The sequence below is a fragment of the Pristiophorus japonicus genome, chromosome 20 (assembly GCF_044704955.1).
Source record: "Pristiophorus japonicus isolate sPriJap1 chromosome 20, sPriJap1.hap1, whole genome shotgun sequence".
Classification (NCBI taxonomy): Eukaryota; Metazoa; Chordata; class Chondrichthyes; family Pristiophoridae; genus Pristiophorus; species Pristiophorus japonicus.
The window spans coordinates 20927455-20954267 of NC_091996.1; the positions used below are offsets into that span (position 1 = coordinate 20927455).

General features: G+C 41.0%; 1 protein-coding gene across 1 annotated transcript in view; it reads left to right on the plus strand.

The window, feature by feature from the left end:
* Nucleotides 1-26813, plus strand: part of c5 (complement component 5) — a 167211-nt gene that overhangs the window by 74780 nt on the left and 65618 nt on the right. The window contains exons 11-21 of the mRNA XM_070862594.1: nucleotides 2058-2252; nucleotides 5056-5250; nucleotides 7515-7724; nucleotides 10971-11120; nucleotides 14467-14596; nucleotides 15431-15499; nucleotides 16540-16737; nucleotides 18526-18616; nucleotides 23430-23512; nucleotides 23617-23756; nucleotides 25258-25488. Of these exons, the coding sequence (XP_070718695.1) occupies nucleotides 2058-2252; nucleotides 5056-5250; nucleotides 7515-7724; nucleotides 10971-11120; nucleotides 14467-14596; nucleotides 15431-15499; nucleotides 16540-16737; nucleotides 18526-18616; nucleotides 23430-23512; nucleotides 23617-23756; nucleotides 25258-25488 (1692 nt within the window). The remainder of the gene's footprint in view (nucleotides 1-2057; nucleotides 2253-5055; nucleotides 5251-7514; nucleotides 7725-10970; nucleotides 11121-14466; nucleotides 14597-15430; nucleotides 15500-16539; nucleotides 16738-18525; nucleotides 18617-23429; nucleotides 23513-23616; nucleotides 23757-25257; nucleotides 25489-26813) is intronic.

Below are 26813 nucleotides of genomic sequence, written 5' to 3' on the forward strand. Positions count from 1 at the left end.
CCATTCGGCCCTTCGAGCCTGCACCACCATTCAATAAGATCATGGCTGATCATTCACCTCAGTACCCCTTTCCTGCTTTCTCGCCATACCCCTTGATCCCTTTAGCTGTAAGGGCCATATCTAACTCCCTCTTGAATATATCCAATGAACTGGCATCAACAACTCTCAATGGTAGGGAATTCCACAGGTTAACAACTCTCTGAGTGAAGAAGTTTCTCCTCATCTCTGTCCTAAATGGCTTACCCCTTATCCTTAGACTATGTCCCCGGTTCTGGACTTCCCCAACATCTATGAGATCCCCTCTCATCCTTCTAAACTCCAGTGAATACAGGCCCAGTCGATCCAGTCTTTCTTCATATGTCAGTCCTGCCATCCCGGGAATCAGTCTGGTGAACCTTCGCTGCACTCCCTCAGTAGCAAGAACCTCATTCATCAGATTAGGAGATCAAAACTGAACACAATATTCCAGGTGAGGCCTCACCAAGGCCTTGTACAACTGCAGTAAGACCTCCCTGCTCCTATACTCAAAACCCCTAGCTATGAAGGCAACATACCATTTGCCTTCTTCACCGCCTGCTGTACCTGCATACCAACTTTCAATGACTGATGTACCATGACACCCAAGTCTCGTTGCACCTCTCCTTTTCCTAATCTGCTGCCATTCAGATAATATTCTGCCTTTGTGTTTTTGCCCCCAAAGTGGATAACCTCACATTGATCCACATTGTACTGCATCTGCCATGCGTTTGCCCACTCACCTAACCTGTCCAAGTCATCCTGCAGCCTCTTAGCGTCCTCCTCACAACTCACACCGCCACCCAGTTTAGTGTCATCTGCAAACTTGGAGATATTACACTCAATTCCTTCATCTAAATCATTAATGTATATTGTAAATAGCTGGGGTCTCAGCACTGAGCCCTGCGGCACTCCACTAGTCACTGCCTGCCATTCTGAAAAGGACCCGTTTATCCCAACTCTCTGCTTCCTGTCTGTCAACCAGTTCTCTATCCACATCAGCGCATTACCCCCAATACCATTTGAAATGAACACATTGCGGTTTTCATTATTATTCACTTGGAAGCGTTTCAGAGGAGGGTGGTCCTGAGCACAAACGCAATCGGCACCTTGCAGCACCTTTATCCTTATAGTTTTGGTTTTATTAGGCTTTCCGACTCCGCTGTCTCAGCCTCCCTCAAGATCAGCTGAAGTAAGGAATTTATTCCTGTATCTGTTGAATCAGCCACGGTGCCTGGGGTAACCTGTGAAACAGCAACATTCAGTGTGAGTTTTTCCTGCTATTCAAATTTAGATTGTCAGTCTTGGCATTGTACCTGAAGTTCTGCTCTGCTTGAGATTTTTTATTTATATATATATATTCACTTGACAGATCATTCGTGGTTCGTTTCCAATAACCTTGATTCCTTCCACCAACCAACAACGACAGTTGCTCTTTTTGAGATGAGTGAGAGAAAAAAATTAAATTAAACTCAGATGGAACGAAACAATAATGAAAATAAAAGGAATAGATTAGTAATGAGATGAAGCCAGACTCTGTACTGTTATCTTCACAATAGCATTCAGTAGAGAGTACACCTGAACGTACTGGAATGGCTTACCGTCACTCGGGTACACTTTTGCCTTTACCACCCGGGTGTTAATGCTCAACGTTCAGGTGCTAAAACAAAATTCTGATCCTTTGAGTTACCAAATTTACTTTCTCGTCAATGTGTGGCTCATACTTGACACCTACCTGTAGCAGCATAGTTGAATTCAGGAAGTCACCATGTGGGTTGGTCATTCTCTGGTGCTCTATGCTATCATGCCACCAATTTTACTTCATCCCACTATAAAGAGGCAACACAATATTGGCACATAATTATATCCAGTTTTCAATGTGTCTGGCTTAATATGTTCTACTAACAAGGCTGATATCCTAAACATATTAGTACTGTATTACATTCAGAAGTATGCTGTCACTCTATATTGTCATATTACTATAAGGATTCAATGTATAAATGACTAGGTTTTATTTAATCTCATCTTAACTTCTTCAACAGGCCCAAGTAAAAGACATTTTGGGATATCCAGTAAGAGATGCTGTAGTTACGTTTTCTGCAACAGCAGTTTTTGAAGCAGGTGAAAGGAGGCAATTGAATGCAGAAGCTTTGCATGAAGGAAGGAGAACCAAAAGAGATGGGACAATAATGTTTACTGTTAATGCTCCAGCTGATATTCAAGAGTTAGAATTTGAGGTTAGTGAACAAAAACAGCAGATCCTAGTCAGGACCGATCTCATAGCCTGTGATATGGGGATTAGATTAATAAAGGTGACCTGACACATTTTATGCACAGGTTGGTTATTTTCTCACCCGGAAAAAACAAAGACTTTGCAACACATAGGTTATGACAATCATTGGCATTTTTAATTGTAATATTCTTTGTTTATTTTATGATTAATGATATAGAATTAGCAACAGTGAGAAGTGGAACATGAAAAAAATCATTAAAATTGTGATTTTAAGCAACTGATTTGAGCTGGTGAGCTATTCAGTAGTTTCAATATTCCTGTGCACCATATTTTTCTTTACAATTTACTCTCCAACATTTTGATTCCCAGTCTATTTGGTGTCAACTCATTGGATAAGCAGGTGACTACCAATGGTACTGTTAAGCTAATCAGAATGAGGTTTATGAGAGTAGTTTGGGATAACTTGCCTTCATATTTTGCTTTCATCTGCATTGATATAGCACTAGCCCCTAGCTTGCATTTTGCTTGCTGGAATAGTGATTGAAAACTCATTATTATGGAGGATTGCAGCAATGAGCTCATGTCCTACCATGCTAGGGCACAGTGACTGGAGCACCAGCACATTGCCTCCAATAGCTGTTCTTTGCATCTTCTTCACGTGCCTGTGTACCATCTGACACCAGCACCAGGTGACAAAAGATGATCAGCTAAACTGGTTTTGATTTGAAAGTCTAGATGAACAGAACTATACCCCAAGATCTGTCATCCTGACAATACAGGAACACAACTTGATTAATTAACTTGGCTATAATTTCCAAAAAGTCAATGAAATGACAAGAGCCAAAAATCCAGCAATCTATAGTAATTTGATTCAAATTCAAAGGATTGTTTTTGCTGTGGTTAGGGAAATGTCTTGAAGACATGGTTTGAAACTTAAGACATAACTTAAAACTTGGATGTATTGCAGCACTGAGACAAAGTGCTAGGATACGATTTTAGTCTTCTGTCTCATTCTAACTAAAAACAAAGTATGAAATGCTTTTATTTTTAAAAACATGTGGAGTTCACCATTGTATAGAGTTAAAACAGTAACCACAGATTGTACTTTTATACAGCACAAATTTTTCTAAAAATTACCTTTATATTAAGTCTTTAATCCAACACATTAGCATAATTCCATAATCAGTGCTGCATTATATTTCATTTCTTGCCAATGTGATCAGACAGATTAAATTATCCATCCTTGTAAATAAATATTCCAGTTAGACGATTCTTGCAGTGTGGGATAAAATGTTAATACATGTCTCTGTGGCTGATATTGCTCTTACAATGAATTTCAAATCTTGGTCTTGTGGGTTCTGAGTAGAAACTAGGTGCTTTTTAACAGAGTGAAAGAGATGGAATTTGATACCAAGTAACTCACCTGGTTTTTGAGTACTTCTTGGTAACTGATAAAGCAATTTTGACAGATGCCAGAAAATCTATAGGGGGGAATATTTGCTTTTAAAAGTGGTCTATCAATTTTTTGAAGTCATGGTAACTCCATCTACAAGTGGCAGTGATTTTATATATATATATATATATCTGAGTTATAGATCTTGGTATGCAATTTACAATTTTTAATCTTCCATGTTCATTTTACATAAGTAATTTTACAGATTATACAAAGCTGGCAAAAATAGAATGCTCAATGAGAAACTGAAATATAGGCCTAGATTTTAACCGACAGCGGATTTCCGGCAGAAAATCGCTCTGGCGAGATAGATTCCCCCCGCCACCGCCCCCCCCCCCCCCACCCAACTATCCTCCATGGCAGAATGAGCGTTGGCTGATTTTAACAACTGTGCCTCATTTAATTCCAGCCAGCCAACTTCCCACCTGTTCCAGGCAGGAACCAGCAGCAGAAGGAAGCAGGTGGGTCGAGGTTTCCGGAGGCACCTCTAGGGCACACCGCGTTCAAGAAAGATGGAATCTGGGGCAGGGCAGGCCTAATCAATATAAGATAGTCACCAAGAAATCCAATAGGGAATTCAGAAGAAAATTCTTTACCCAAAGAGTGGTGAGAATGTGGCACTTGCTACCACAGGGAGTGGTTGAAGCGAATACTATCGATGCATTTAAAGGGAGGCTAGACAAGCATATGAGGGAGAAGGGAATAGAGGGTTATGCTGATAGATTAAGATGAGGGAAGATGGGAGGAGGCTCGAGTGGTGCATAATCTTTCCATGTGGGCCTGGAGGAACATTCCTCCTCGTCCTGCCCCTAAAAAGAAAGAAACACACTTACCTTTGTTGACCTCTTCTGGCGCTGATTCTTTTCTGTCCTGAGTTTACTTGGCGAGAAAGTTGCAGCGGCTTCCCAGCTCAGACCCGAGTTAAAATTGTTTCCCAATGATGTCACTGGGACTGAATATGCATATACAAAGAAGGGCCGTGCCAGCTTTGGGTGGGCGTCTTTCCCGTCTGCTCAGGAGAGCAGGTTAAAATTGTGTACATCGGAATCCTGGTGGCTCTAGGGCGGGTAAGTAACTTAGGACATTTTAACAGGCTACCTGCCCTGTTTCTGCCAGATGGATAGGGTTAAAATTACCTTCATCAAGTCTTTCCTATGGTCCAACGTTTTCTGCTGAATATCTTTAATGCAGATAGTAGGTTCTACTGTACAGGAAGTAGCTTATAGCCAGATTTGCATAAAAATGGAAGTGTGTTATCAGTACTCAGTTGGTAGCTAACTGGAGCTTGGCAAAGATTTACCTATGTCAGGTTTGCATATAATCTAAATGGATTTCACTGCAACTTTTTTTTTAGATTAGAACTGCTTTCGAAGATGAACAATCCATCACCAAGTTGTACACAGCAATAGCTTATCACTCACTCTCTGGAAGCTACCTGTACATTACCTGGACAGCATCTTTCCAAAAATTCCGAATAGGGAACTCTCTTAATGTGTACCTTGTTGCAAGTAGTCCCTACTTGAATAAAATAAAACGCTTCCACTATCAGGTAAAAATGATTTACTTCAGTTTTGTTATTGACATCAAAAAGGGATTTGCTTGAAATGCTTTTATTTAGTAAGTCTAGGAAAATGTAACATCTGTTTATAGATCTATAAAGCAGTATAAAAACTTTGTGTGCATACATTTCCTGTCCATCACACTTTAGATGTTAGCCTCACTTCAGACACCATACACTGCAAATTTCAGTGTCACATTTTTTTAAAAGTATAAATATACAAAGACAGTCACTTGCAATTTCTAAAAACATTTCTCAGGAACACAAAATACTAGAGCCACAATATCTGCAAACTCTTAATTAACTTTCCCACAATCTAACCCAGAGCTGTGACCTCGAGCTTGACCTGCAATCAACCTTTTTAGCTGGGTGCTTTTGCGCTAGAGCCAAAACTGATGAGCACTTTACAAACATGGAGTTCTGCCACCAAGCAGCAATTAAACTCTGAGTGACCTGACCTTGTGTTTAGTTACCAACAATTAGAATTTGCTTCCTTAAAGGAACACAGCTCCCACTATACAGAATAATGCAATGTGCATTACATGGTGTATCCATATCTTATGAAGCAACACATAACCCAACTTACCATTAACAATGGCAAAGGAGGTCCACTTGTCATATATTAAAAATAGTCTACCAGTGTGATTAGATGTCATACTTCAGATGTCACATTCCAAAATTTGCATTTTGTTATAGATGCAGAACAATATAAAATGCTGGATGATTCTAAACTGTAAGCTGAAACTGATAAGTGCTTCCAATCTACAAAGTTACTTAACCCAACAGTATTTAAACTCTGACTGACCAAAGACTGTAAAGATAGAGCAATTAGACATTCTGAACTTAAAGAGAAAGGCCATATTAAACACACATCCACCTTAGCAGTAGAACACATTGGCCCAGAATTTGCAGTGGGTAATAACAATGAACGAACCACAACTTCAGGATGCAGCACATACGCATCCGAACACGGAAATCCTGAAGTTACGGTCAGTCATTCACTGCTCTGACACTGGCTGCACTGAGCCTCCCACCCCCATAGCCGGCAATCAGGAAATGAGTGAAACTGACGAAAACTTTGGCTTTTCCACGATCATGTCGCTGCTAAATACTCCATTAAAGGTTAGACCTTGTCGGATTAGGTGTAACTGGGGTTTAAACAACGTATTGACTTCTAAACAAATGTTACGGCCCTAAAAAACGAATTTTAATTTTGTGGAGTATCAAATTTCTCCATTTTAATAAAAATAAAAATGTTTAAGAAACTTTTTAAAAATTATAAGTTTTAAAAGTTTGTTCATATTTATTTCAGTTTTATCTTTTCCCCATGTGAGAGCCCCAATCTTTGTTTTGCTCTCTATAGCATTTTTAACAAGTCAGAATAAAAGCACTTCTTCACTTCTTGCTTTCTTGTCTGTGAGAATTCTGCATTGTGATTGGCTGACTACTTGTTGACATCAAAGCAGCTTGCGCTATGGAATTCCCACTAAACTGCCCCGATTTCAATTAAACGTTGAAAAAGCCGAACTTCTTACCACAGAGATCGCGAGCATTACAACAGCATTTATTCAATTTGCCACGAGCAACACCAAAGGAGACCTGCTGGTCATAGATATAAAAATGGTATATCTAGCTTGCATTTTGTCTGTCACACTTGGATGACACACCTGTCCATATGCAAATATACACTCAGTTAAACAGGTTACAATGCCACTGTTGCAACATTACTCAGGCAACAGGGGTGGTACTGTATGATGTGTCACTTAGACCTAGAGGTGGGGAAGGACGCCCTTCCAATGTGATCTGTACTGACCTTTCAACTGCTGCATGTATACACATGTGATTCACACCACAAAAACTAAGTTATAGAGGCACTTATGCATTGCTGTTGAAGAACACTACTCTTCAATAACCATGTATTTCCTACTTATTGATACTCGTCATTATACTGCAGGAATGTATTCTGCTGTGAAAAATTGTTTCATTGTGGCAGCATGGTGCTTTCCCAATACTGCCATCCACACTTGAATGTTATCAAAAGTTCCGCGCAGAGGAAGAAAAGAAAGTGAAGTGGCAAACATCCTAAACAAGAAATTGATTGCATCAGATTTAGTCTCAACTTTATTTCAAACTTATATTGAATTAAAGATCTATTTTCTGATTATATCGAAGGTTTTCAATATCACCTTTATTGTAGCATCAGTTATTTTGTAACAGATTCTGTGCTATGAATTTCTATTTTTGTCATGACCCAGGTTATATCAAAAGGAAAAATAATTACATTTGGGACAAAAGACCGTCCACCCGGTAACCAGGTTTTCAATCTGAACATTCCCATTACTACAGAAATGATTCCTTCTGCACGCTTGTTTGCATATTATGTGATAACTGGAGAAGACAAGGCTGAACTGGTTGTTGATTCTGTGTGGTTTGAGGTGGAAGAAAAATGTGTAAACAATCGACAGGTAGGTTCTAACGGAGTGTCCAGTCAAGGCAGATTGTACTCTATTTAAACTATGATAATTTTAGCACCCAATTGCAGGCACCGCACAAACCTTCCTATGGATGACATATTCTTCCTAGAACAATGGCCCAACAAGTCCTCATTCAACACCACCTTTCTCCTCCTGGCGGAACTTACTCTCACCTTCAACAACTCTTCCTTTAACTCCACTCACTTTCCCCAGATAAAGCTGTTGTTATGGGAATGTGCATGGTTCCTAGCTATTCTTTTTGTATGTTTAACACCCAATCCTACTCAGGCCCCCCTTCCTGACCTCTCTTTCTATTATATTGCTGACTGTGTCAGTGCAGCTTCTGGCCCTCATGAGATTTCTGTTAACTCTATTTTAAATTTCTACCTCCCCGGCAATCAACAGTACACACCCCCCACATCTCCAGCAGCGCCTTGCAGTTTTGGCGCTATTGTTCTACTGTATGAGCCTTGCATATTGTGAAACATGGAGGCACAGGTGTTTTTCCTACATGTTTTAAGGTAAAATGCTTCTCTGTCTTGGAGAGCTTCACCTAATGGCTGACTGATAATGGATTAAATTGATTACCACCAAGACTATTCAGGCAGACTTAGTGCTCAAACTGTACCTCTGAAATCGAGGAGTCTGACTAACTATGTTTCAGTATATTCTGTATTTGTACAATGCAGAATATTAATATAAACAGGTATTCTTCGCAAAGAAAAAGGTCTCAGTACATGGGGCTGGATTTTAAGCTTTTCTGTTTTCGTGGCAAAAACGGAGACAGGGTGGGAAAGTTACCGACCGGGAATAGGTAGCGCTTTAGTAAGGAATTTTCGGCATCTGGGCCCTATGCTAGGGTGTGCAGCGCGAAGGGAGGTATTGTACAACTTTCAAGGTGCAAAAAGGGAAACTCGCGAACTAAAGTGCCGGGCTGTGTGCGCTCCAAGAGAGGCCTTGGGAGCAGGGGGGGGGGGGGAACCTTAAAAAAAAATCACAAAAACATTCTCAAAACATTGCCCACGCCACCTCAACACAAATCGCTAGAAAAATTAAAAGAACAAACACTCGCACATACCTTTACAGCACTTTACCTTCATCACCGCCACCGGCATGGCTGGACCGCACTGGTTTCCCAGGGTCGTGTTCGAGTCAAAACTTGGACGGTGTTTCAACGAGAGGCGCTGCACACCCGGCGCAGCTCTTCCCAGCGGTGCTGCTAAGCTTGTGACAGGACGCAGGAGAGCTCGCCGCTCCATTTCATGCCGCTCCGGGGCGAGACCCGGAGCGCAAAGGACCAGAAAATCCAGCCCATGATTTTAACGGAACCCATTTCCAAATGAATAATAAAAGCAAAAGCTTTTACAGATATATAAAATGGAAAAGAGTGACTAAAGTAAATGTTGGTCCCTTAGAAGATGAGAAGGGGGATTTAATAATGGGAAATGTGGAAATGGCTGAGACCTTAAACAATTATTTCGCTTCGGTCTTCACAGTGGCAGACACAAAAACCATGCCAAAAATTGCTGGTCACGGGAATGTGGGAAGGGAGGACCTTGAGATAATCACTATCACCTAGGGGAGTAGTGCTGGACAGGCTAATGGGACTCAAGGTAGACAAGTCCCCTGGTCCTGATGAAATGCATCCCAGGGTATTAAAAGAGATGGCGGAAGTTATAGCAGATGCATTCGTTATAATCTACCAAAATTCTCTGGACTCTGGGGAGGTACCAGCGGATTGGAAAGCAGCTAATGTAACGCCTCTGTTTAAAAAAGGGGGCAGACAAAAGGCAGGTAACTATAGGCCGGTTAGTTTAACATCTGTAGTGGGGAAAATGCTTGAAACTATCATTAAGGAAGAAATAGCGGGACATCTAGATAGGAATAGTGCAATCAAGCAGACGCAGCATGGATTCATGAAGGGGAAATCATGTTTAACTAATTTACTGGAATTCTTTGAGGATATAACGAGCATGGTGGATAGAGGTGTACCGATGGATGTGGTGTATTTAGATTTCCAAAAGGCATTCGATAAGGTGCCACACAAAAGGTTACTGCAGAAGATAGAGGTATGCGGAGTCAGAGGAAATGTATTAGCATGGATAGAGAATTGGCTGGTGAACAGAAAGCAGAGTCGGGATAAGTGGGTCCTTTTCGGGTTGGAAATCGGTGGTTAGTGGTGTGCCACAGGGATCGGTGCTGGGACCACAACTGTTTACAATATACATAGATGACCTGGAAGAGGGGACAGAGTGTAGTGTAACAAAATTTGCAGATGACACAAAGATTAGTGGGAAAGCGGGTTGTGTAGAGGACACAGAGAGGCTGCAAAGAGATTTAGATAGGTTAAACGAATGGGCTAAGGTTTGGCAGATGGAATACAATGTCGGAAAGTGTGAGGTCATCCACCTTGGGAAAAGAAACAGTAAAAGGGAATATTATTTGAATGGGGAGAAATTACAACATGCTGTGGTGCAGAGGGACCTGGGGGTCCTTGTGCATGAATCCCAAAAAGTTAGTAGTTTGCAGGTGCAGCAGGTAATCAGGAAGGCGAATGGAATGTTGGCCTTCATTGCAAGAGGGATGGAGTACAAAAGCAGGGAAGTCCTGCTGCAACTGTACAGGGTATTGGTGAGGCCGCACCTGGAGTACTGTGTGCAGTTTTGGTCACCTTACTTAAGGAAGGATATACTGGCTTTGGAGGGGTTACAGAGACGATTCACTAGGCTGATTCCGGAGATGAGGGGGTTACCTTATGATGATAGATTGAGTAGACTGGGTCTTTACTCGTTGGAGTTCAGAAGGATGAGGGGTGATCTGATAGAAACATTTAAAGTAATGAAAGGGATAGACAAGATAGAGGCGGAGAGGTTGTTTCCACTGGTCGGGGAGACTAGAACTAGGGGGCACAGCCTCAAAATACGGGGGAGACAATTTAAAACCGAGTTGAGAAGGAATTTCTTCTCCCAGAGGGTTGTGAATCTGTGGAATTCTCTGTCCAAGGAAGCAGTTGAGGCTAGATCATTGAATGTATTCAAGTCACAGATAGATAGATTTTTAACCAATAAGGGAATTAAGGGTTACGGGGAGCAGACGGGTAAGTGGAGCTGAGTCCACGGCCAGATCAGCCATGATCTTGTTGAATGGCGGAGCAGGCTCGAGGGGCTAGATGGCCTACTCCTGTTCCTAATTCTTGTGTTCTTATGTTCTTATGTACTCTTTGTTTTATATTTACAGATTCTATTGCGTACAGATTCTGGTGTATACAAGCCAGGAGACCAAATGTCTTTAAGAATTAATGCCCAACCAAATTCACTTGTTGCATTATCTTCCATTGACACTGCTTTGTATGCAATAAGAACAGGAAGCAAGATATCATTTGAAAAAGTAAGGCCTGCTTTTATCAGTGTAGGGGTTAAAATAAATGTCAAATTAAAGTTTTTTAAATGATTAAAACATACCAAAACATTTACGATCAGTTCATGTAAATTTTGGGCAGGCATAAAATGTTTTCATTATTTTTCAAGAAATGTTACTTTTATTCTGAATGTTTAATCAAAGGGACTTTTCATTCATTTTGAACATGGGAATATTTATTTTTAATAGAATTGTGTTTTATTTGGGGATTTCTCCTCAGCTTATGGGGATTCCCCCTTTCTAATTGGTTGGCCTTGCCCATGTTATACAACAACAACAACTTGTATTTATATAGCGCCTTTAACATAGTGAAACATCCCACAGGAGTATTATGAGACAAAAAATTTGACACCGAGCTACATAAGGAAAAATTAAGGCAGGTGACCAAAAGCTCGGTCAAAGAGGTAGGTTTTAAGGAGCGTCTTGAAGGAGGAAAGAGAGGTCGAGAGGTTTAGGCAGGGAGTTCCAGAGCCTAGGGCCCAGGCAACAGAAGGCCACCAATGGTTGAGCGATTATAATCAGGGATGCTCAAGAGGGCAGAATTGGAGGAGCGCAGACATTTCGGGGGATGTGGGGCTGGAGGAGATTACAAAGATAGGGAGGGGCGAGGCCATGGAGGGATTTGAAAATAAGGTTGAGATTTTTGAAATCAATTCATTGGTGGAAATAGGCTGTCTTAGTTATGCTGTGGATGTGTGGTCAAAAGCTAATTTCAGGGTCAAATATGACACCAAGGTTGCGAACAGTGTGGTTCAGCCTCAGACAGAAGTTGGGGAGAGGGATGGAATCAGTGGCTAGGGAACGGAGTTTGTGGCGGGGACCGAAAACAATGGCTTCGGTCTTCCCAATATTCAATTGGAGAAAATTTCTGCTCATCCAGAACTGAATGTTGGACTAGCAGTCTGACAATTTCTGAACCGCCTGCGTCGCGGGATCCGTGAGCCTTTACATCTCCGAAGCTCTGGAGACACCAGGTCCTTTCAGAATTTTTTGCGGGTTGGAGTCGTATTCTTCTGGTACGCCTCTGACCTCAAATTCAGGGCCAATAAGATTTTCCCATCTTGTATTTGTATTTAAATCCCACCATGGATCATTCTGTGACTGTGTCAATTATTTTTCATGTCTCCGCCGTTTTTATGAATTTAGATTTGGTGGTCATTCGGGTTGTAGTGTTAAGTTATGAGCCAGTAGATAGAGGAGGGCTCCCCCCAATGTTGGAGATGAACAGTGATCAGTTCTGGAGGGACGTAGTCAAACACAGGGTAGTGTACACTCTATGGTGTATGAAATGATACAATAAACTCTGTACTGTGAGCCAGTGACCAGGTGTAAACTGATCAGTCTTTCATGGCTTCCAGAAGTGACAATACAAAGGTGAAGTTCAGGTTATAGACCGGGCCCAGCACGAGTATACCTATGACCCTAGGACCTCCGATGGTGGTGGGCAGATCTTATGTACATACATTACATCAGTTTGGAGAGAAGCTCACTTTCTGTTCATTGCTCTCAGTCCTCTGTTAGCGAGAATTCTCTTAGGCCAATAATCATCTATTAACTCAAGCCACGACGACAAACATGACTCCATCTGCAATGACGTTCATTTCAATTCCAGCCCCGGACATTTCCTGTTCTCAATCTCTCTTGCCGATGCATTGTCCCAATGCCAAAACCGAGCTAATCATGTTAATACCAACACGCCCGCTATAATTGGTGGGCACTGTACTCATCTTTATAATTATATTGGAGTATCAGAATTGCCATCAGGATTGAGGAGAATGCTGATCACCCAACATAATGATTAAAGTTGAACCCTTCATTCACGTCGCCCAAGTTTTCTTTTTCTTTTTCTTTCTCGGTAATGCAGCATTCATTGCATATCCCTAGTTGCTCTGAGAAGGTGGGGCTAGACCACATCAGTGGGCATTAAGAGCTACATGTAGGCCTGACCATTTGAGAGTAGAAGGTTCCCTTCACTGAACGACATTAGTGATCGTTTGGATTTTACAGCAATCCAGCAGCCTTCATTGTTATTTTCAGGTACTAGCCACAAATTACCAACCCGTTCTGTGGCCATTTGAACTCATAACCTCTGGGTTGCTAATTCCACACCAGAACCCCACACTCTGTCTAAATGGGTTTTTTTGTCTTTGGGAAAAATTAGTAATTTCATCTCTCAGGAGGAAAATATTACGATTTTTGTTGATGGCCTAATGCGGGGCGGAATTGCAATATCATAAAAAGCTGTTGAAACGATCGATCATAATATTCAAGAGGGAATTAGATAATCATCAGAAAAAAACAGCAAAATAGGATTAGAATAGATAGCTCTCATGTGAAATTAGCATTTCCATAAGCAAGATGGGCCAAACGACCTACTTCTGTGCTGACGTTTTTTGATTCAATGATTCTGTATCTGCCACTTCACAAATTGAAATAACTCCTAGACTGAGTTAATTGATTTATTTTGTGACATTAGTAAAGAAAAAATACAAGAATAAGTAAGTACAATACTATTCATTATATGGGTGGTGGAACTGCAACCTATGCATGTTTTCTTAAAAACAACAACTTGCATTCATATAGCACTTTTAAAGTAGATAAACATCACAGGATGCTTCACAGAGGCATAATCACAAATAAACAATCACCAAGCCAAAGAAGATATGATGAAAAGCTTAGTCAAAGAAATGGATTTTAAGAAGGATCTTAAAGGAGGAGAGGGAGGTGGTGAGGCGTAGGGTCTTAGGTAGGGAATTCAGAGTGTGGAGCCTTGGCTGAAGGCAGAATGTTGGATGAGATGAAGTTTACAGAGGGTGCGGTATGGGAGGCCAACCTGCAGAGCATTGGAATCATCATCATCATCATCATCATCATCGGCAGTTCCTCGAAACGAGGATGACTTGCTTCCATGCCAAAAAAGGATAAGTTCACAGGTGTTCCAATGAAGGACCTAAAATTCTGGGTCCTGAGCTACATCCTGAAGGGAGGAAGATGCCTGTGCGTGGATTTTTTTAACGTGTGGCAGCCGTTGCACACCAACCACCACACGGGCTTGACAGAGCTAGGTCTTGGTCCAGTGGCAAGGATTACCCAAGACGACTGGAGACCAGCTCTGCTGCTCGGACCTAGCGCGCACACATATCGCAGTGTGGGCTGGCCCGTGCTGCCCCTGGGCCCCTGGCCCCGAACTCACGTCTTTCCTGGGCCCCAATCATTGAAATAATTGACATCCAGAAGACAAGCTATTCTCTGCATTTGTATACAGTACAAAAAAATTAATATTTACATTAAGTAACCACCGTCATTCTTCACACAGGTACTTCTCGATGCTGAAAGCCATGATCTCGGATGTGGTGCTGGAGGGGGGAAAAATAATGTCGATGTATTCAGGAGAGCCGGACTGATGTTTTTGACTAATGCCAATGCTAAGGCTTTGCCAGTTGCTGGTAACCAAATAATAGAATAAATAAACCATAATTAAAATGTACAACTAGATGTACAGACATTCAAGTGTATTGCTCCATAATGGAAAATGTTACATACCTTAGAATTGTTGGAAGTAGGAGTCACTTAGTGATCAGGAATAGGAACCCAAGCCGATGTTGCCCTCTCGAGCGGTGAGGCTGGTTTTGAGGCCCTTCTACCACCTGACTGAGATTGACTGTTCCATACTTGACATAAGAAAGAAGTGCCTTTCACAACTTCACACATCCAAAAGTGCATCACAACCAATGAAGTACGTTTGAAGTGTAGTCACTGTTGTAATGCAGAGAAACGCAGCAGCAATTTGCGCACAGCAAGCTCACACAAACAGGAATGCGATAAATGACCAGAGAATATTTTTTTGTGTTGACTGAGGAAAAGAATATTGGCCAGGACACCAGCAGAACTCCTCTGTTCTTCAAATAGTGCCATGGGACCTTTTACGTCCATCTGAGAAGGCAGATGGGGACTCCATTTCATGTATTATATGAAAGACGGCAGTGCAGCACTCCCTCAGTACTGACCTGAAATGTCAGCCTAGATTATGTGCTCAAGTCTCTGGAGTGGAAGCTTGAACCTATAGCCTTCGAATTCCGAGGCTACCACAGAGCCAAGTCTGTAATCATGAGTTTCTATTATAATGACATCAATCGAAGTTGAGAACTTATTTCTAATGTCATCCATTATATATTGCAATACTTCTGACAATATAGTGAAATTGTTTACTCAGATGCAGTAATAAAGTATGTACTACATAAACATTTTACAACTAAAGTTCCATTTTTACCTTTCAACAGATACAAAATGTGATGTAATTTTGCGTACAAAGCGAAATGTGAATGTGATGACTGAAATACGGAAGAAAAGTAAGGGCATTTTTAAATAATTGATTAAAAGAAACATTCCTGCACTTCAGCTGTGATTAAGTGTTGTCCCTTTCTGTTGGTAAGTCTTGTACTGTATTGTATTTAATTAAACTGTAGTTTTCTTCTCCCCTTCTCTTCTGAAGATCATATATATATTGACAGCCCTCTGGTACCTCAGCTAAGTGCACAAGCCTAGACGGAGAAGGTGGAATATTCCTCCACAATCCCAGTGGAGAATGAGTGAAAATTCAGGTCGTACAGCCGACCGTTTCCTTACAGCCCCCATCAGAATTTCAATTTCCCTGCCCCAGTTGGGGCCTTCGCTGGCCGCCGCTTCCCCGCCTGCCGCATGCACATGGGTGTGATAAGACCTGGGTAATCACAAGACTTCCCTTCTGCCACCCTACTTACGCTGGTTCCCAAGGCCGCAATGTGGCCTTGATGTCCTCCCCATTTGAGGGAGAGGACTTGGAACGACCCCTTCTCCCCCAATTTCACGCAAACACTTATCTACTGAAGGCCTTAGTCTTGTCTTAGACCTTCAGCAGTCAAATTGTATTGCCGCTATTGCAGCTCCAGAGTTAATCTCACTCTGCAAAGATCAGGGATTGAATCTGAGATCCTTCTGTTTCAGTACCTTACTGGATAGTGCATTTACCCTGGAGCCATCAATCATGTACAATAGTTTAACCTGGAAACTTCTTACAGTTATTATAGGGTGCAAATCAAATTTGAGAACATGTAGGTAATAATGATCAGTGCAGAACCAGAGGGGAGTTGAAGAGAGTGGGCTATCGGCGGGTAAGTCCCCTGGGCGATTTTTAACTGCCCACCTGCTTTCCACCAGGTGGACAGGATTAAAATCATCCCATTGGTTTCAGATATTTAGAAAACCACCTGATCATATCAGAAGCAGTTGGCTCCAGCAAGTTATTGTTTATAAATACAGTTAGTTTTTAAACAGCATCCTTTTGGAAATGGCCATGACCAGCTCAAAAGGAACAACTGGTTTCAATCTTGCTTCTTGTTTTAATTTCCAGTTGCCAAATTTACAACTGCTATTGATCAGAAGTGTTGCATCGATGGAATGAAGAACTATCCTCTCAGGCACTCTTGCATTATACGAGCGAGTAGAATCATGTTACCTGATCCATGCAGAAGCATATTTTTGGATTGCTGCAATCATGCACAAAAGTTACGTTTGAAGTCTGTAAGCGAGCTGACATTGGGACGAATGAGTAAGTCCTGGAGCACAAAAGATTACTTTTCCTGCACACCCAATCCGACTGGCAAATGAGCAGCAGATCCTAGTAGTGGGATGTACCTTCTTATTTACATTCTTCCAAGCTTTATTCTGAAACCTCCAAAGATTTCAATACGTTTGACCATTTTTCTTTGTATATTTAATCTTTTGTAAACAAACCAAGTTCTGAAGTAAAGGCCACAGGCAGCGCTACGCATTTGCTACTGCTGCTTTTGATTATTTTTGTTAAAAATGACAGCTATTAAACAAGATATCAAGTAGAAATTGAATTGTCCCTATTAAACAAAGCTGTCAATATTTATTTACATGCGCTGAAAAGCTGTTGATATCTGAGAAATTCTTCACCCTTAAACGAAAGTCACTATTAACCAGCAACTGCCTACCTGAAGACAATGGCCAAAGAAACCCATGCACCATTGTTCACCAAGCAAAGCAACTTGGTTGGTATCCCAGCATGCAATGCCACAGCGTATTAGAACACGATTTCACTCCAAGTTTCCTTATCACTGCCATTACTATCAATGAAAGGGCTGAGAAGTTGGGAGTGCTTCCCCACATGGAGGGATGAGGACAACACTTAAAAATTCATTACACACTTAAAAATATATTTCTCAGTGCTTTTCAAGGCGACGAGATGGCTACTAAAAGAATTTAAGGGGGAAGAAAGGGGACTGAAGGCACAATTTGAAGAGATAGGCGGGTGCTTGAAGGCAGGGAGATAGAGGTTTTGGAAGAGAATTGCTGTCAAGTCCTGACTCTAATGTACTGACTTACACAAGACACGTGCTGAAGTCAAGGTCACTCAGGATCTGCACCTTTAATTCACAGCTCTCCAGTGCTGCACTTGCCTGAAACCTCCCTTTATATACCTCAGTGGGACAGGTATGGAGTGTCTCCTGCAAGTGCACCCCTGGTGGTAAGGTATGCTTATTGTTACAGGTCATATCCAGTTACAGTCATGTATAGCATGGGAAGATACAGTTATATACAGTAATGTGAGATACATGACAGTTGCAGAGGGCAGGAGGGTAATGGCTGAACAATTGGCCTGTCATAGTAGAGTGGAGACGACAGGGATAAGAAATAATTTAGAGTCCGAGGCACAGAGGGTGCGGACTGGGACAAATGGTTAGAGAAGATTTTCCAAATCGGGTGGGGTGAGGCTGTAGACACTTTAAGGGTAAACAGGAGCACAGAAACTACTGGAGGTGGATGAGAATGATGAGAGGGGAGGAGCTAAGGATGCAGGTCTTTATGCAGGTGGGGATTTGTGTTGTAGAGTTCGGCATCAACCGAATCATAGCAACATAGGAACAGGAAACCATTTAGCCCCTTGAGTCTGTTCCGCCATTCAATTAGATCATAGTTGATCTGTACTTCAACTCCATTTACTCACCTATGCTTGATATCCTATTGAAACGCTACAAAAATCTATCAATTTCAGCCTTGAAAATTTCAACTGATCCAACATCCAAAGCTTTTTGGGGAGCGAGTTCCATATTTCCACTACCCTTTGTGTGAAAAAAATACTTCCTCATTTCACTCCTAAATGGCCTGGCTTTAATTTTAAGATTATGTCCCATTGTTCTGGATTCCCCACCAGAGGAAATAGTTTCTTTATATCTACTTATTGAATCTGGGCTCAGGCATCTCAAGAATACTATTGGCTGAGGCAGCTGGATTCTAGTCATTATGCACCAACTTCAAAATGTAAGTTCTTGCTGTTTTTCATATCTTCCTTTTTGTTTAACCCCAAAACTAGAATTGAACAACGAATTTGAAATGGAGGCACCGCATATCCGTAGTTATTTTCCAGAAAGCTGGTTATGGGAGGTCCATGAAATTTCAGAAAGGTATTTTCTGCATTACCTTCTTCTAGAGATGTTTCCTTGTAATTTCTAACTGGATTCTATAGTCTACAGTCTGTTGTGAGACTTAGTCTCACCTCATGCACACAGATCCGAGTGGTATTTACAGCAGCTTTGGGGAAGCCCACTCCTGAGATGCAGACCACCTGCACTTCTGAGTGACAAAGTTCACAAAATGGCAGATAGTGGGTGGTAGCAGTGAGCACCAGCCATATATTTTTAAAATAATAGGGCCTCGAAACTCAATGGCATTGTGCCCGTTTTCCGGGTGCTAAAGAGGTGCTTAAGCCTTCAATATGGCGCGTAGGAAGCGCATGCTCATTATGAGCCAGCAGTGTACCACCCGCCATTTTGGTACAGGAAAAAAAAATCAACGTCCATGGTCCGTGCCTGTACCTAATGTGCCTGTCCGTGCCTAATGCCTGTTTCAGGTCCCCTCTGAAGTACTGGGTTGCCTTAGACAGCCAGCACTGGCTGCTTTCAGTAAAACCAGGTCTACATGTGGCCTAACCACAAGGGACCACTTCAGGCCACCACCAAAAAAAGAAAATGTTAAAATGTACTTACCTGAATGTGGAGCTGTGAGGAGCAGAAGTTGTGCGTATGATTTCTATCAGCATTGGTTCTCTTGGTCCCTTTAGTTGCACTTCTAACCTTTTTTCAATATGTGTTGCTCTTGCTCCAGGTAAACAGCTCCTCTTGCTGTAGGTATTGTCCTTAAAACACACAGGGCCATCTACCTAGCTGGGTAATAAGCCCCCTCTGACTGTAACCTCTCTTTGCCTTTCAGTCTGTGTCTTTGTTGTTGTCCCAAATACCTTCTCTGGTTTCTTAACTACCTCTTCCTTTATGACCTGTTTTCCTTCTGCATTAAGAGACATTATCTGGTCTCTGTTAATTATTGTAACCTGAGTATTTCACTTAATCCAATATCCCTATTTCTTGTAGTTTTCCTCACTATTTATCACATTTTCTTGGTGATGCGCTACCTGTTTCATTCAGCCCTCATCCTTGAATCCTCAGCGTCTCAACCTCAAGGTCCAGTGCAAACTCATCCACTTCACTGACTTGCAGTGACCTACTTACGGAATCTAATACACGTCACTTGCTCTCCATATCCTTCACAAAATTCCTGTACTCTATTCTCTAAGGCTATAACCCTTTCCTTGAGCATTTTGATTAACAGACAATTTTCACAGAAGGTGTAATCTTTTATGCCTAGCTCTCATTTGTGTAAACATCACACAAAATATATGCTTTATGACTTTTTACAAATGAGAACGTTCAAAAATAAATTCCCCCTTTCAGATAGAGCAATCTAGAGTTTGCACCAACAGAGTTTTAAACTTTTATTTATCTTTCATTTATCTTACCTGCGTTTCTCTACAAAATCTCTGTTCCTCTGCCAGTTTACATAGGATTACATAGGATATACGGCACAGAAACAGGCCATTTGGCCCAAACCAGTCCAAGCCGGTGTTTATGCTCCACTCGAGCCTCCTTCTGTCTTTCCTCATCTAAATCTATCAGCATAACTGCCTATTCCCTTCTCCCTCATTTGCTTGTCTAGCCTCCCCTGAAATGCATCGATACTATTCGCTTTCAACCACTCCCTGTGGTAGCGAGTTCCACATTCTCACCACTCTTTGGTAAAGAAGTTTCTTCTGAATTCCCTATTGGATTTCTTGGTGACTATTTTATATTGATGGCCTCTAGTTATACTGTTCCTATTTTTGCTATTCTTGATCTTGGTCTTGGTCTTTTGTCAGGTGCCTTTTTAATTTTACTGGTTCCTTTTTATATTACCTCTTCTCTGTTGCTGCCTCACGCTGCTCGCTGAGAGTTGTGGAGAGAGGAATGTGACAAATGCATAATGCATTTTTGTCTATTATGCATTATGGTATTAGCGTCTTTCTTTCTGTCACAATACATATAGGATCAAATATCGGGCTCACTCAGAAAATGGCCTAGCTTTTTTGATATACAAAGGCCTCAGAACAGATGCCAGGGCTGAAACTGAGTTCGTGCTGCCCACATCTTCTGTCCACAATGGATGGAAAATTATTCATTGCATGGGCAGCAGGCAAGATTCCCCTCCCACAAAGCAAACGTAGAAAACTGTACGTTTCTGGTCAGGTATCCGAGGAAGGGCAAAGCCATTTCATTACAATACACGCATCCTGTATGTCTTGTTTATATATCTGTTTGAATGGCAGCTCCTCTTGAGTTTGAGACACACAGTTCCTTTGACCCACAAGAATTTTTGCAATTCAGTAGTCCATCTCAAGCCATGATAGAGTGATTGGTCGACCAGAGAGACTCTGTAGATAGTCAGGCTCATAAGGTTAATATTCAAAGACCTTGAGCCATGCCCAGTTCATGTTACAGTTTAGCACAACAGACATGGCTATTTATATATCTTCCATCATCCAAGCCAAAATAGTTATACCTGTAACTATTGGAAATCTACAGTGTGTCATTGCTTTTGTTCAATCAACCATTCACTATTTAATAAATATGCTTGGCAGTTTACAGCCTAACCCATGATCTGGTGGTAGTGTTCATTCTACCGTCTCCAGTAGAACGTGATATAAACTAGTAAGCCCAAATAGAGTAAAAAGGGTTTTCTGTTGAACCCTTGGGCTCACTAAGATATTGAGCACTCCGAGCTATAAGGAATGAAGGCTCACCTGCAGGAATGGTGTGAGCTGTTCAACCTGAGTAAATTATCTAGGGTATAAACCAAAAACAATGAGCTTTCCCAGGTGAAGTTTAGCACTGTTTTTTGGCCAAATCCTGCTGAGGTTTAAGCTATTGAGTTGCCATTCTCCCATGGTGGTTCACAGCATCAGCTACAAATCTTACTGAGCAACAGTGCATATAAACATTCAATTGGGGAGTATAGAAGCTGGGAAATTTGGAGGAGGACTGCTCGGACCTATCTGCACACTGATTATAAAGTCCAATCGCAGACAAAGTGAACACTGGGTTCAAATGCTGATTGTTTGTGTAAAATGCAGATGGTTGGTGTACATATGTAGATACTTACGCTTTTTAGGGGTCAAATAGGTTATGGCCGTTTTTGAGGAGGTGACACTGCCTGAGTGCTGATTTTAGTGCCGGGTATTAGGTGCAGTCTCAAATTATTAAATTCAGTTTTAACTCCAAAAGATGAGAGAGCTGTGCTAAAAGGTGGCGTTGTACACTCATCCTCAGCGCCAATGGGGCGGAAGATCAGTATGCCTACTGAATTTCGCAATGGAAGGCTGCCGCCATGCTAGGAAAAATAACATAAGAAATAGGAGCAGGAGTAGGCCATATGGCCCCTCAAGCCTGTTCCGCCATTCAATAGGATCATGGCTGATCTGATCATGGACTCAGCTCCACTTCCCCGCCTGCTCCCCATAACCCTTTACTCCCTTATCACTCAAAAATCTGACTATCTCCGCCTTAAATATATTCAATGACCCAGCCTCCACAGCTCTCTGGGGCAGAGAATTTCATAGATTTACAACCCTCTGAGAGAAGAAATTCCTCCTCATCTCAGTTTTAAATGGGCGGCCCCTTATTCTGAGACTATGACCCCTAGTTTTAGTTTCCCCCATGAGTGGAAATATCCTCTCTGCATCCACTTTGTCGAGCCCCCTCATTATCTTATATGTTTCAATAAGATCACCTCTCATTCTTCTGAACTCCAATGTGTATAGGCCCAACCTACTCAACCTATCTACATGAGTCAACCCCCTCATCTCTGGAATCAACCTAGTGAACCTTCTCTGAACAGCCTCCAATGCAAGTATATCCTTCCTTAAATACGGAAACCAAAACTATACGCAGTACTCCAGGTGTGGCCTCACCAATACCCTGTACAGTTGTAGCAGGACCTCTCTGCTTTTATACTCTATCCCCCTTGCAATAAAGGTCAACATTCCATTCACCTTCCTGATTACTTGCTGTACCTGCATGCTAACTTTTTGTGTTTCATGCACAAGGACGGGAAGAAAGAAAACGATCGCTATAACTTCTCCAATCTACACATACACATTTCCCTACTCTTTAAATTAATGAAAACATGCAGAAATAAATAAAGAGAAAGACTTGCCTTCCTTTCTGGGTGAGTCCACCCGAGAACCGATCTTTAACCACCACTTTTTCAGGCCAGCTGGTACGGCAGCCGTACAAAGCAAATATCACAACAGAGGTGTCAAAGAGGCGTTGGATGATGTCACCATACGGGTGGCGTTAGCTGGCGCAGTGTTGCCTCTTCGCGCCTCTGCCAAAGAGCCTACTCAATTTCAGCCGGGGCATGGATGCCGCTTAACGACGATGGTAGGCCTTTGCCGCCCGTTTGCTGCTTACCCCCAGCGGTAATGGGCGGCATCCACAACCCAATTTTGACCCCTTCGTCTTTTATCATAAATCTTCACAGTAAATACTATGAAGCTTGATTAAGTGAAAACAAATTAGATATTTGAATACTGAAACTCATCAGCAAATACAACAGCAATCCAAAAACAATACCAAATTTTGCCTTTGTCCCACAGAGAATTCACCATTTGCTTTGGTCTAGTATTCTTCAGTCAACCTTCCTGTCTCCACAAATAAAATGTTTCAGCTCTGCTACCCTACTCACATTGCGAAGCAAAACAAAAAAATCACCAACAATCCAGATTTTAGATGATTGTATAATAAGCTAGATGTTTAGATTACAGGAGCTGTCCTTGTATGGTTTAAAAATATATAGCAAATTTGCAATTCAAATTTTACAAGTGGTATATATTGTTATTTTTGTATTTAGCTCAGGCACTCAGCCACTGTTAAAAACTTTGCCCGATTCACTGACGACTTGGGAGATCCAAGGAATTGGAATTTCTGACACTGGTAAGTAAACAGACTGGCAGTTTTAGAACTTGACAATATTAAGCATCATATTCAATTTATGTAAAATACTTTAAGATCTTTCTTATTTTTCCTATTTTGTACAGGTATATGTGTTGCTGATCCACTAAAAGTGGTTGTTTATCAAGACGTGATTCTAAAAGCAAAAATACCTTATTCTGTCGTGCGAGGTGAACAAGTGCAACTAAGGGTGTCTGTGTATAATTATCAGAAGGACGAAAAAAGGGTATATCTTAAATACCTGTTCATGTTTCATTACTTGTTAATTAGAAATATGCATTACAATGTTATTAGATGTGATGTTGACAGCTGTCTGGCAGCTCTTTGAGCGAGGCTTATTCATTGCTGCATTTTGATTATATGAATATTGGAACATGCTCAGAAACCTCTGGCAAATATTTACATTTAACCAACAGATAACAGATTTGGTAGATACATTGCATTTTATAAAATGCAATTTAAAAACAAGTTTTACTATACACTGTATTAGGATCTTAGAGATCACCAGCAGATGGAGTTCATCCATGTATACGTTTCTCTGTCTGAAGCCAGAAACAGAAAGGAAAAACTTAGTAACAGTTTTAAGGAGTAGAAAATCTTCCAACCATCTAACCCACTGATCCACAGTATTCCTTTGGTGAATTTTTATTAACCCTGAATCCTATTTGTTGACAGTAACCAGTCTAGTTTCTTCTTGAAACCCCTAAAGGTTTCTTGTTCCACCACCTGTGCCAGAAAACTGTTCCTTTTAGTTAAAGAAAAGTCCCCCCTGCATTTCATATTTGCATTTTTATAGCCCCTGTCATGTACCCAGGACATTCCAATGTATTTCACAACCAATTCATTAAGTGAATGAAATGGACAAATATAAAACTAAATTAGAAGTGGCTCTTGCCACTTATGTAGTTTTTTCTTACCATTACCTTGGTTTACTTGTTTGATCTGATGTTTGATCTTCTGTTCTTCATGCCAGTCAGAAGGTAAGTGGGTATTTGTTATATTATCATGGAGATGGTATTATGCAACAGGGTATGTAAAGATGATATAAAGTCACATGAATGTCCCTTAAAAGGATTAAATGCCCCTCTGATTCCTTGTTGAATTATTTACATTATCCACAGTATACAGGTTAAACTTTCATCTAAAAATGATACCCATTACAGCTAAAGGTTGTAATCTACTTTTATTCTGAGGCCATTATAATGTTAGTTCAGCAAAAAAAGAAGAAAATACTTTTATTTAGCTCCTTATCATATCCACGGGACAACCCAAAGTGCTTCACGACCAATTAATTTGTTTTGAAGTGCAGCCACTGTTGTATGTAGATAAATAAAGCAGACAAGTTACAAACAGCAATTTATCAAACAGCAAACAAGATGAATGACCAGTTAATGTATTTTGGTGGTGTTGATTGAGGGAGCAATGTTGGCCAAGAGAAACACTTTGAAAAGTGTAATGTGATCTTTTATAACTGAACAAACAGATGGAGGCCTCAGTTTAATGTTTCATCTCAAAGATGACACCCCTGATAAGGCAGGACTCCTTCAATACTGCACTGAAGTATCAGTCTAGATTATTTGTGATTAGTCCTGTAGCGGAAGTTGAACCTACAACCTTCTTCTGCCTTGTAGGTGAGAGTGATACAAACGGAGATAAGCTGATGCTTCTAAAATGCATGAATTGTAAAATAAAGCCCTAACAATTAATTGAGCATGTTTTGTTTAAAGGTTTGTGTACAAATGAGTACAGAAGAGGGAACATGTTTGTTCAAAGGCTCTCAAACAAGCACTGAAGGAAGACAGAATACTGCTTGCCAAATAAAAACTGTGGAAGGTTTTTCCGCACTTCCATTCACATTCACTATACTTCCCCTGAAAATAGGTGTCCACAACATAAATTTCACACTGAAAACTCAATCTACTGGAAGTGAAATTACTGTCCATAAATTGCTTGTGGTGGTATGTTACAATTCTTTACTTTATTATCTTTTTTATGTTTATAAGCAGAGAATTGTGAGTGTAGAAAAAAGAATAAAGATTAAAAGTAAAATATCAATTTAAAATATAAATTCTGTTTGATATCATGAATGTCACAAATGTAAAATAGAAACCGAAAGTGTTCATATTTGGGCTCGTAAATTTAAAGTGATGCCGTTGATGCTTCATTGAATTTATCCAGCGAATCGCTGAGTCGTGCAAGACAAGAAGGTCCTAGCTTGATCTGTGCTGATGTCCACCAGAACAACAATGCAACAGTACAATTTGCCTGTACCCTTGGGTTAGGAAGGGAAAAATCAGCTATTGTTCCTGTTTCTGATCACGAAGCTGCAACCACTACTGGAATTGTGCATATGTAGTAGAAAGCTTGGTTATACTTAATGTCAAGCTTTACAGTACATCCATAACAACTTGCATTTACAGAAGTTCCTTTAGTGTAGAATAAAAGTCCCAAGCCTTCACTGTTTGGGATTAAAAGAGCTGGCAGGGAAATTGCTGAAAGCACTTTCAAAGAGGTAAGTTTTAAAATCAATATTTTCTGTATAAAGGGGGTTATATAGATAGAAAAGTTGTTGTTCTTATTTTGAAGATGAGGCAGAGATGTCGGAGATTAAAGGAAAGAATTCCAGAATGAAGAGACAAAACAGCTGAAGACTGTGTCACTGATGGTTACATCATGGGAGAGGGAAAACGTGCAGTAGATGTATGTTAGGGCATGGGCAGGGACTTAAGACTGGACTGCAATGGTAAGGCGAGGCAAAGATATAAAAGGATTTCACAATTAGTGTTTTGAATTCGCTGTGCTCGGAGATAGGGCGTCAATTGGTAAGGATTGGTGTGATATGTGAGCAGAATAGGATATAGGCAGCAGAATTCTGAATGAGTTGGTGTTTATGTAAGGTGGATCTTGGGAAGCTCGTGAAGATGGCATTGGAAATGTATAGAGGTGGCAAAAGCCTAGGCGAGAGTTTCAGTGGCAGTGGTGGTGAGGAAGAAGTAGAGATGGAGACAGACAGTGTTTTTGGAGGCAGACTTTGTGAAATGCATCTGAATCATAGCCACTTGGGTGAGGTATGGTTGGCAATAAGGCCAATTGTCGTGCCACACTAAATCAATAAATTCAGCACAGACTGGAAATTGAACCTAGATCTTCAGCTCAATGCTACACTCGGCAGTTAATTTAATCAGTTGACTTTCAGAGGTGTTTTGGAACTGTTTTTTAAACATTTTATAATGTTCAAGACCACTTGTGACTTGCAAAGAAAATCATTTGCAAGAGATTATTT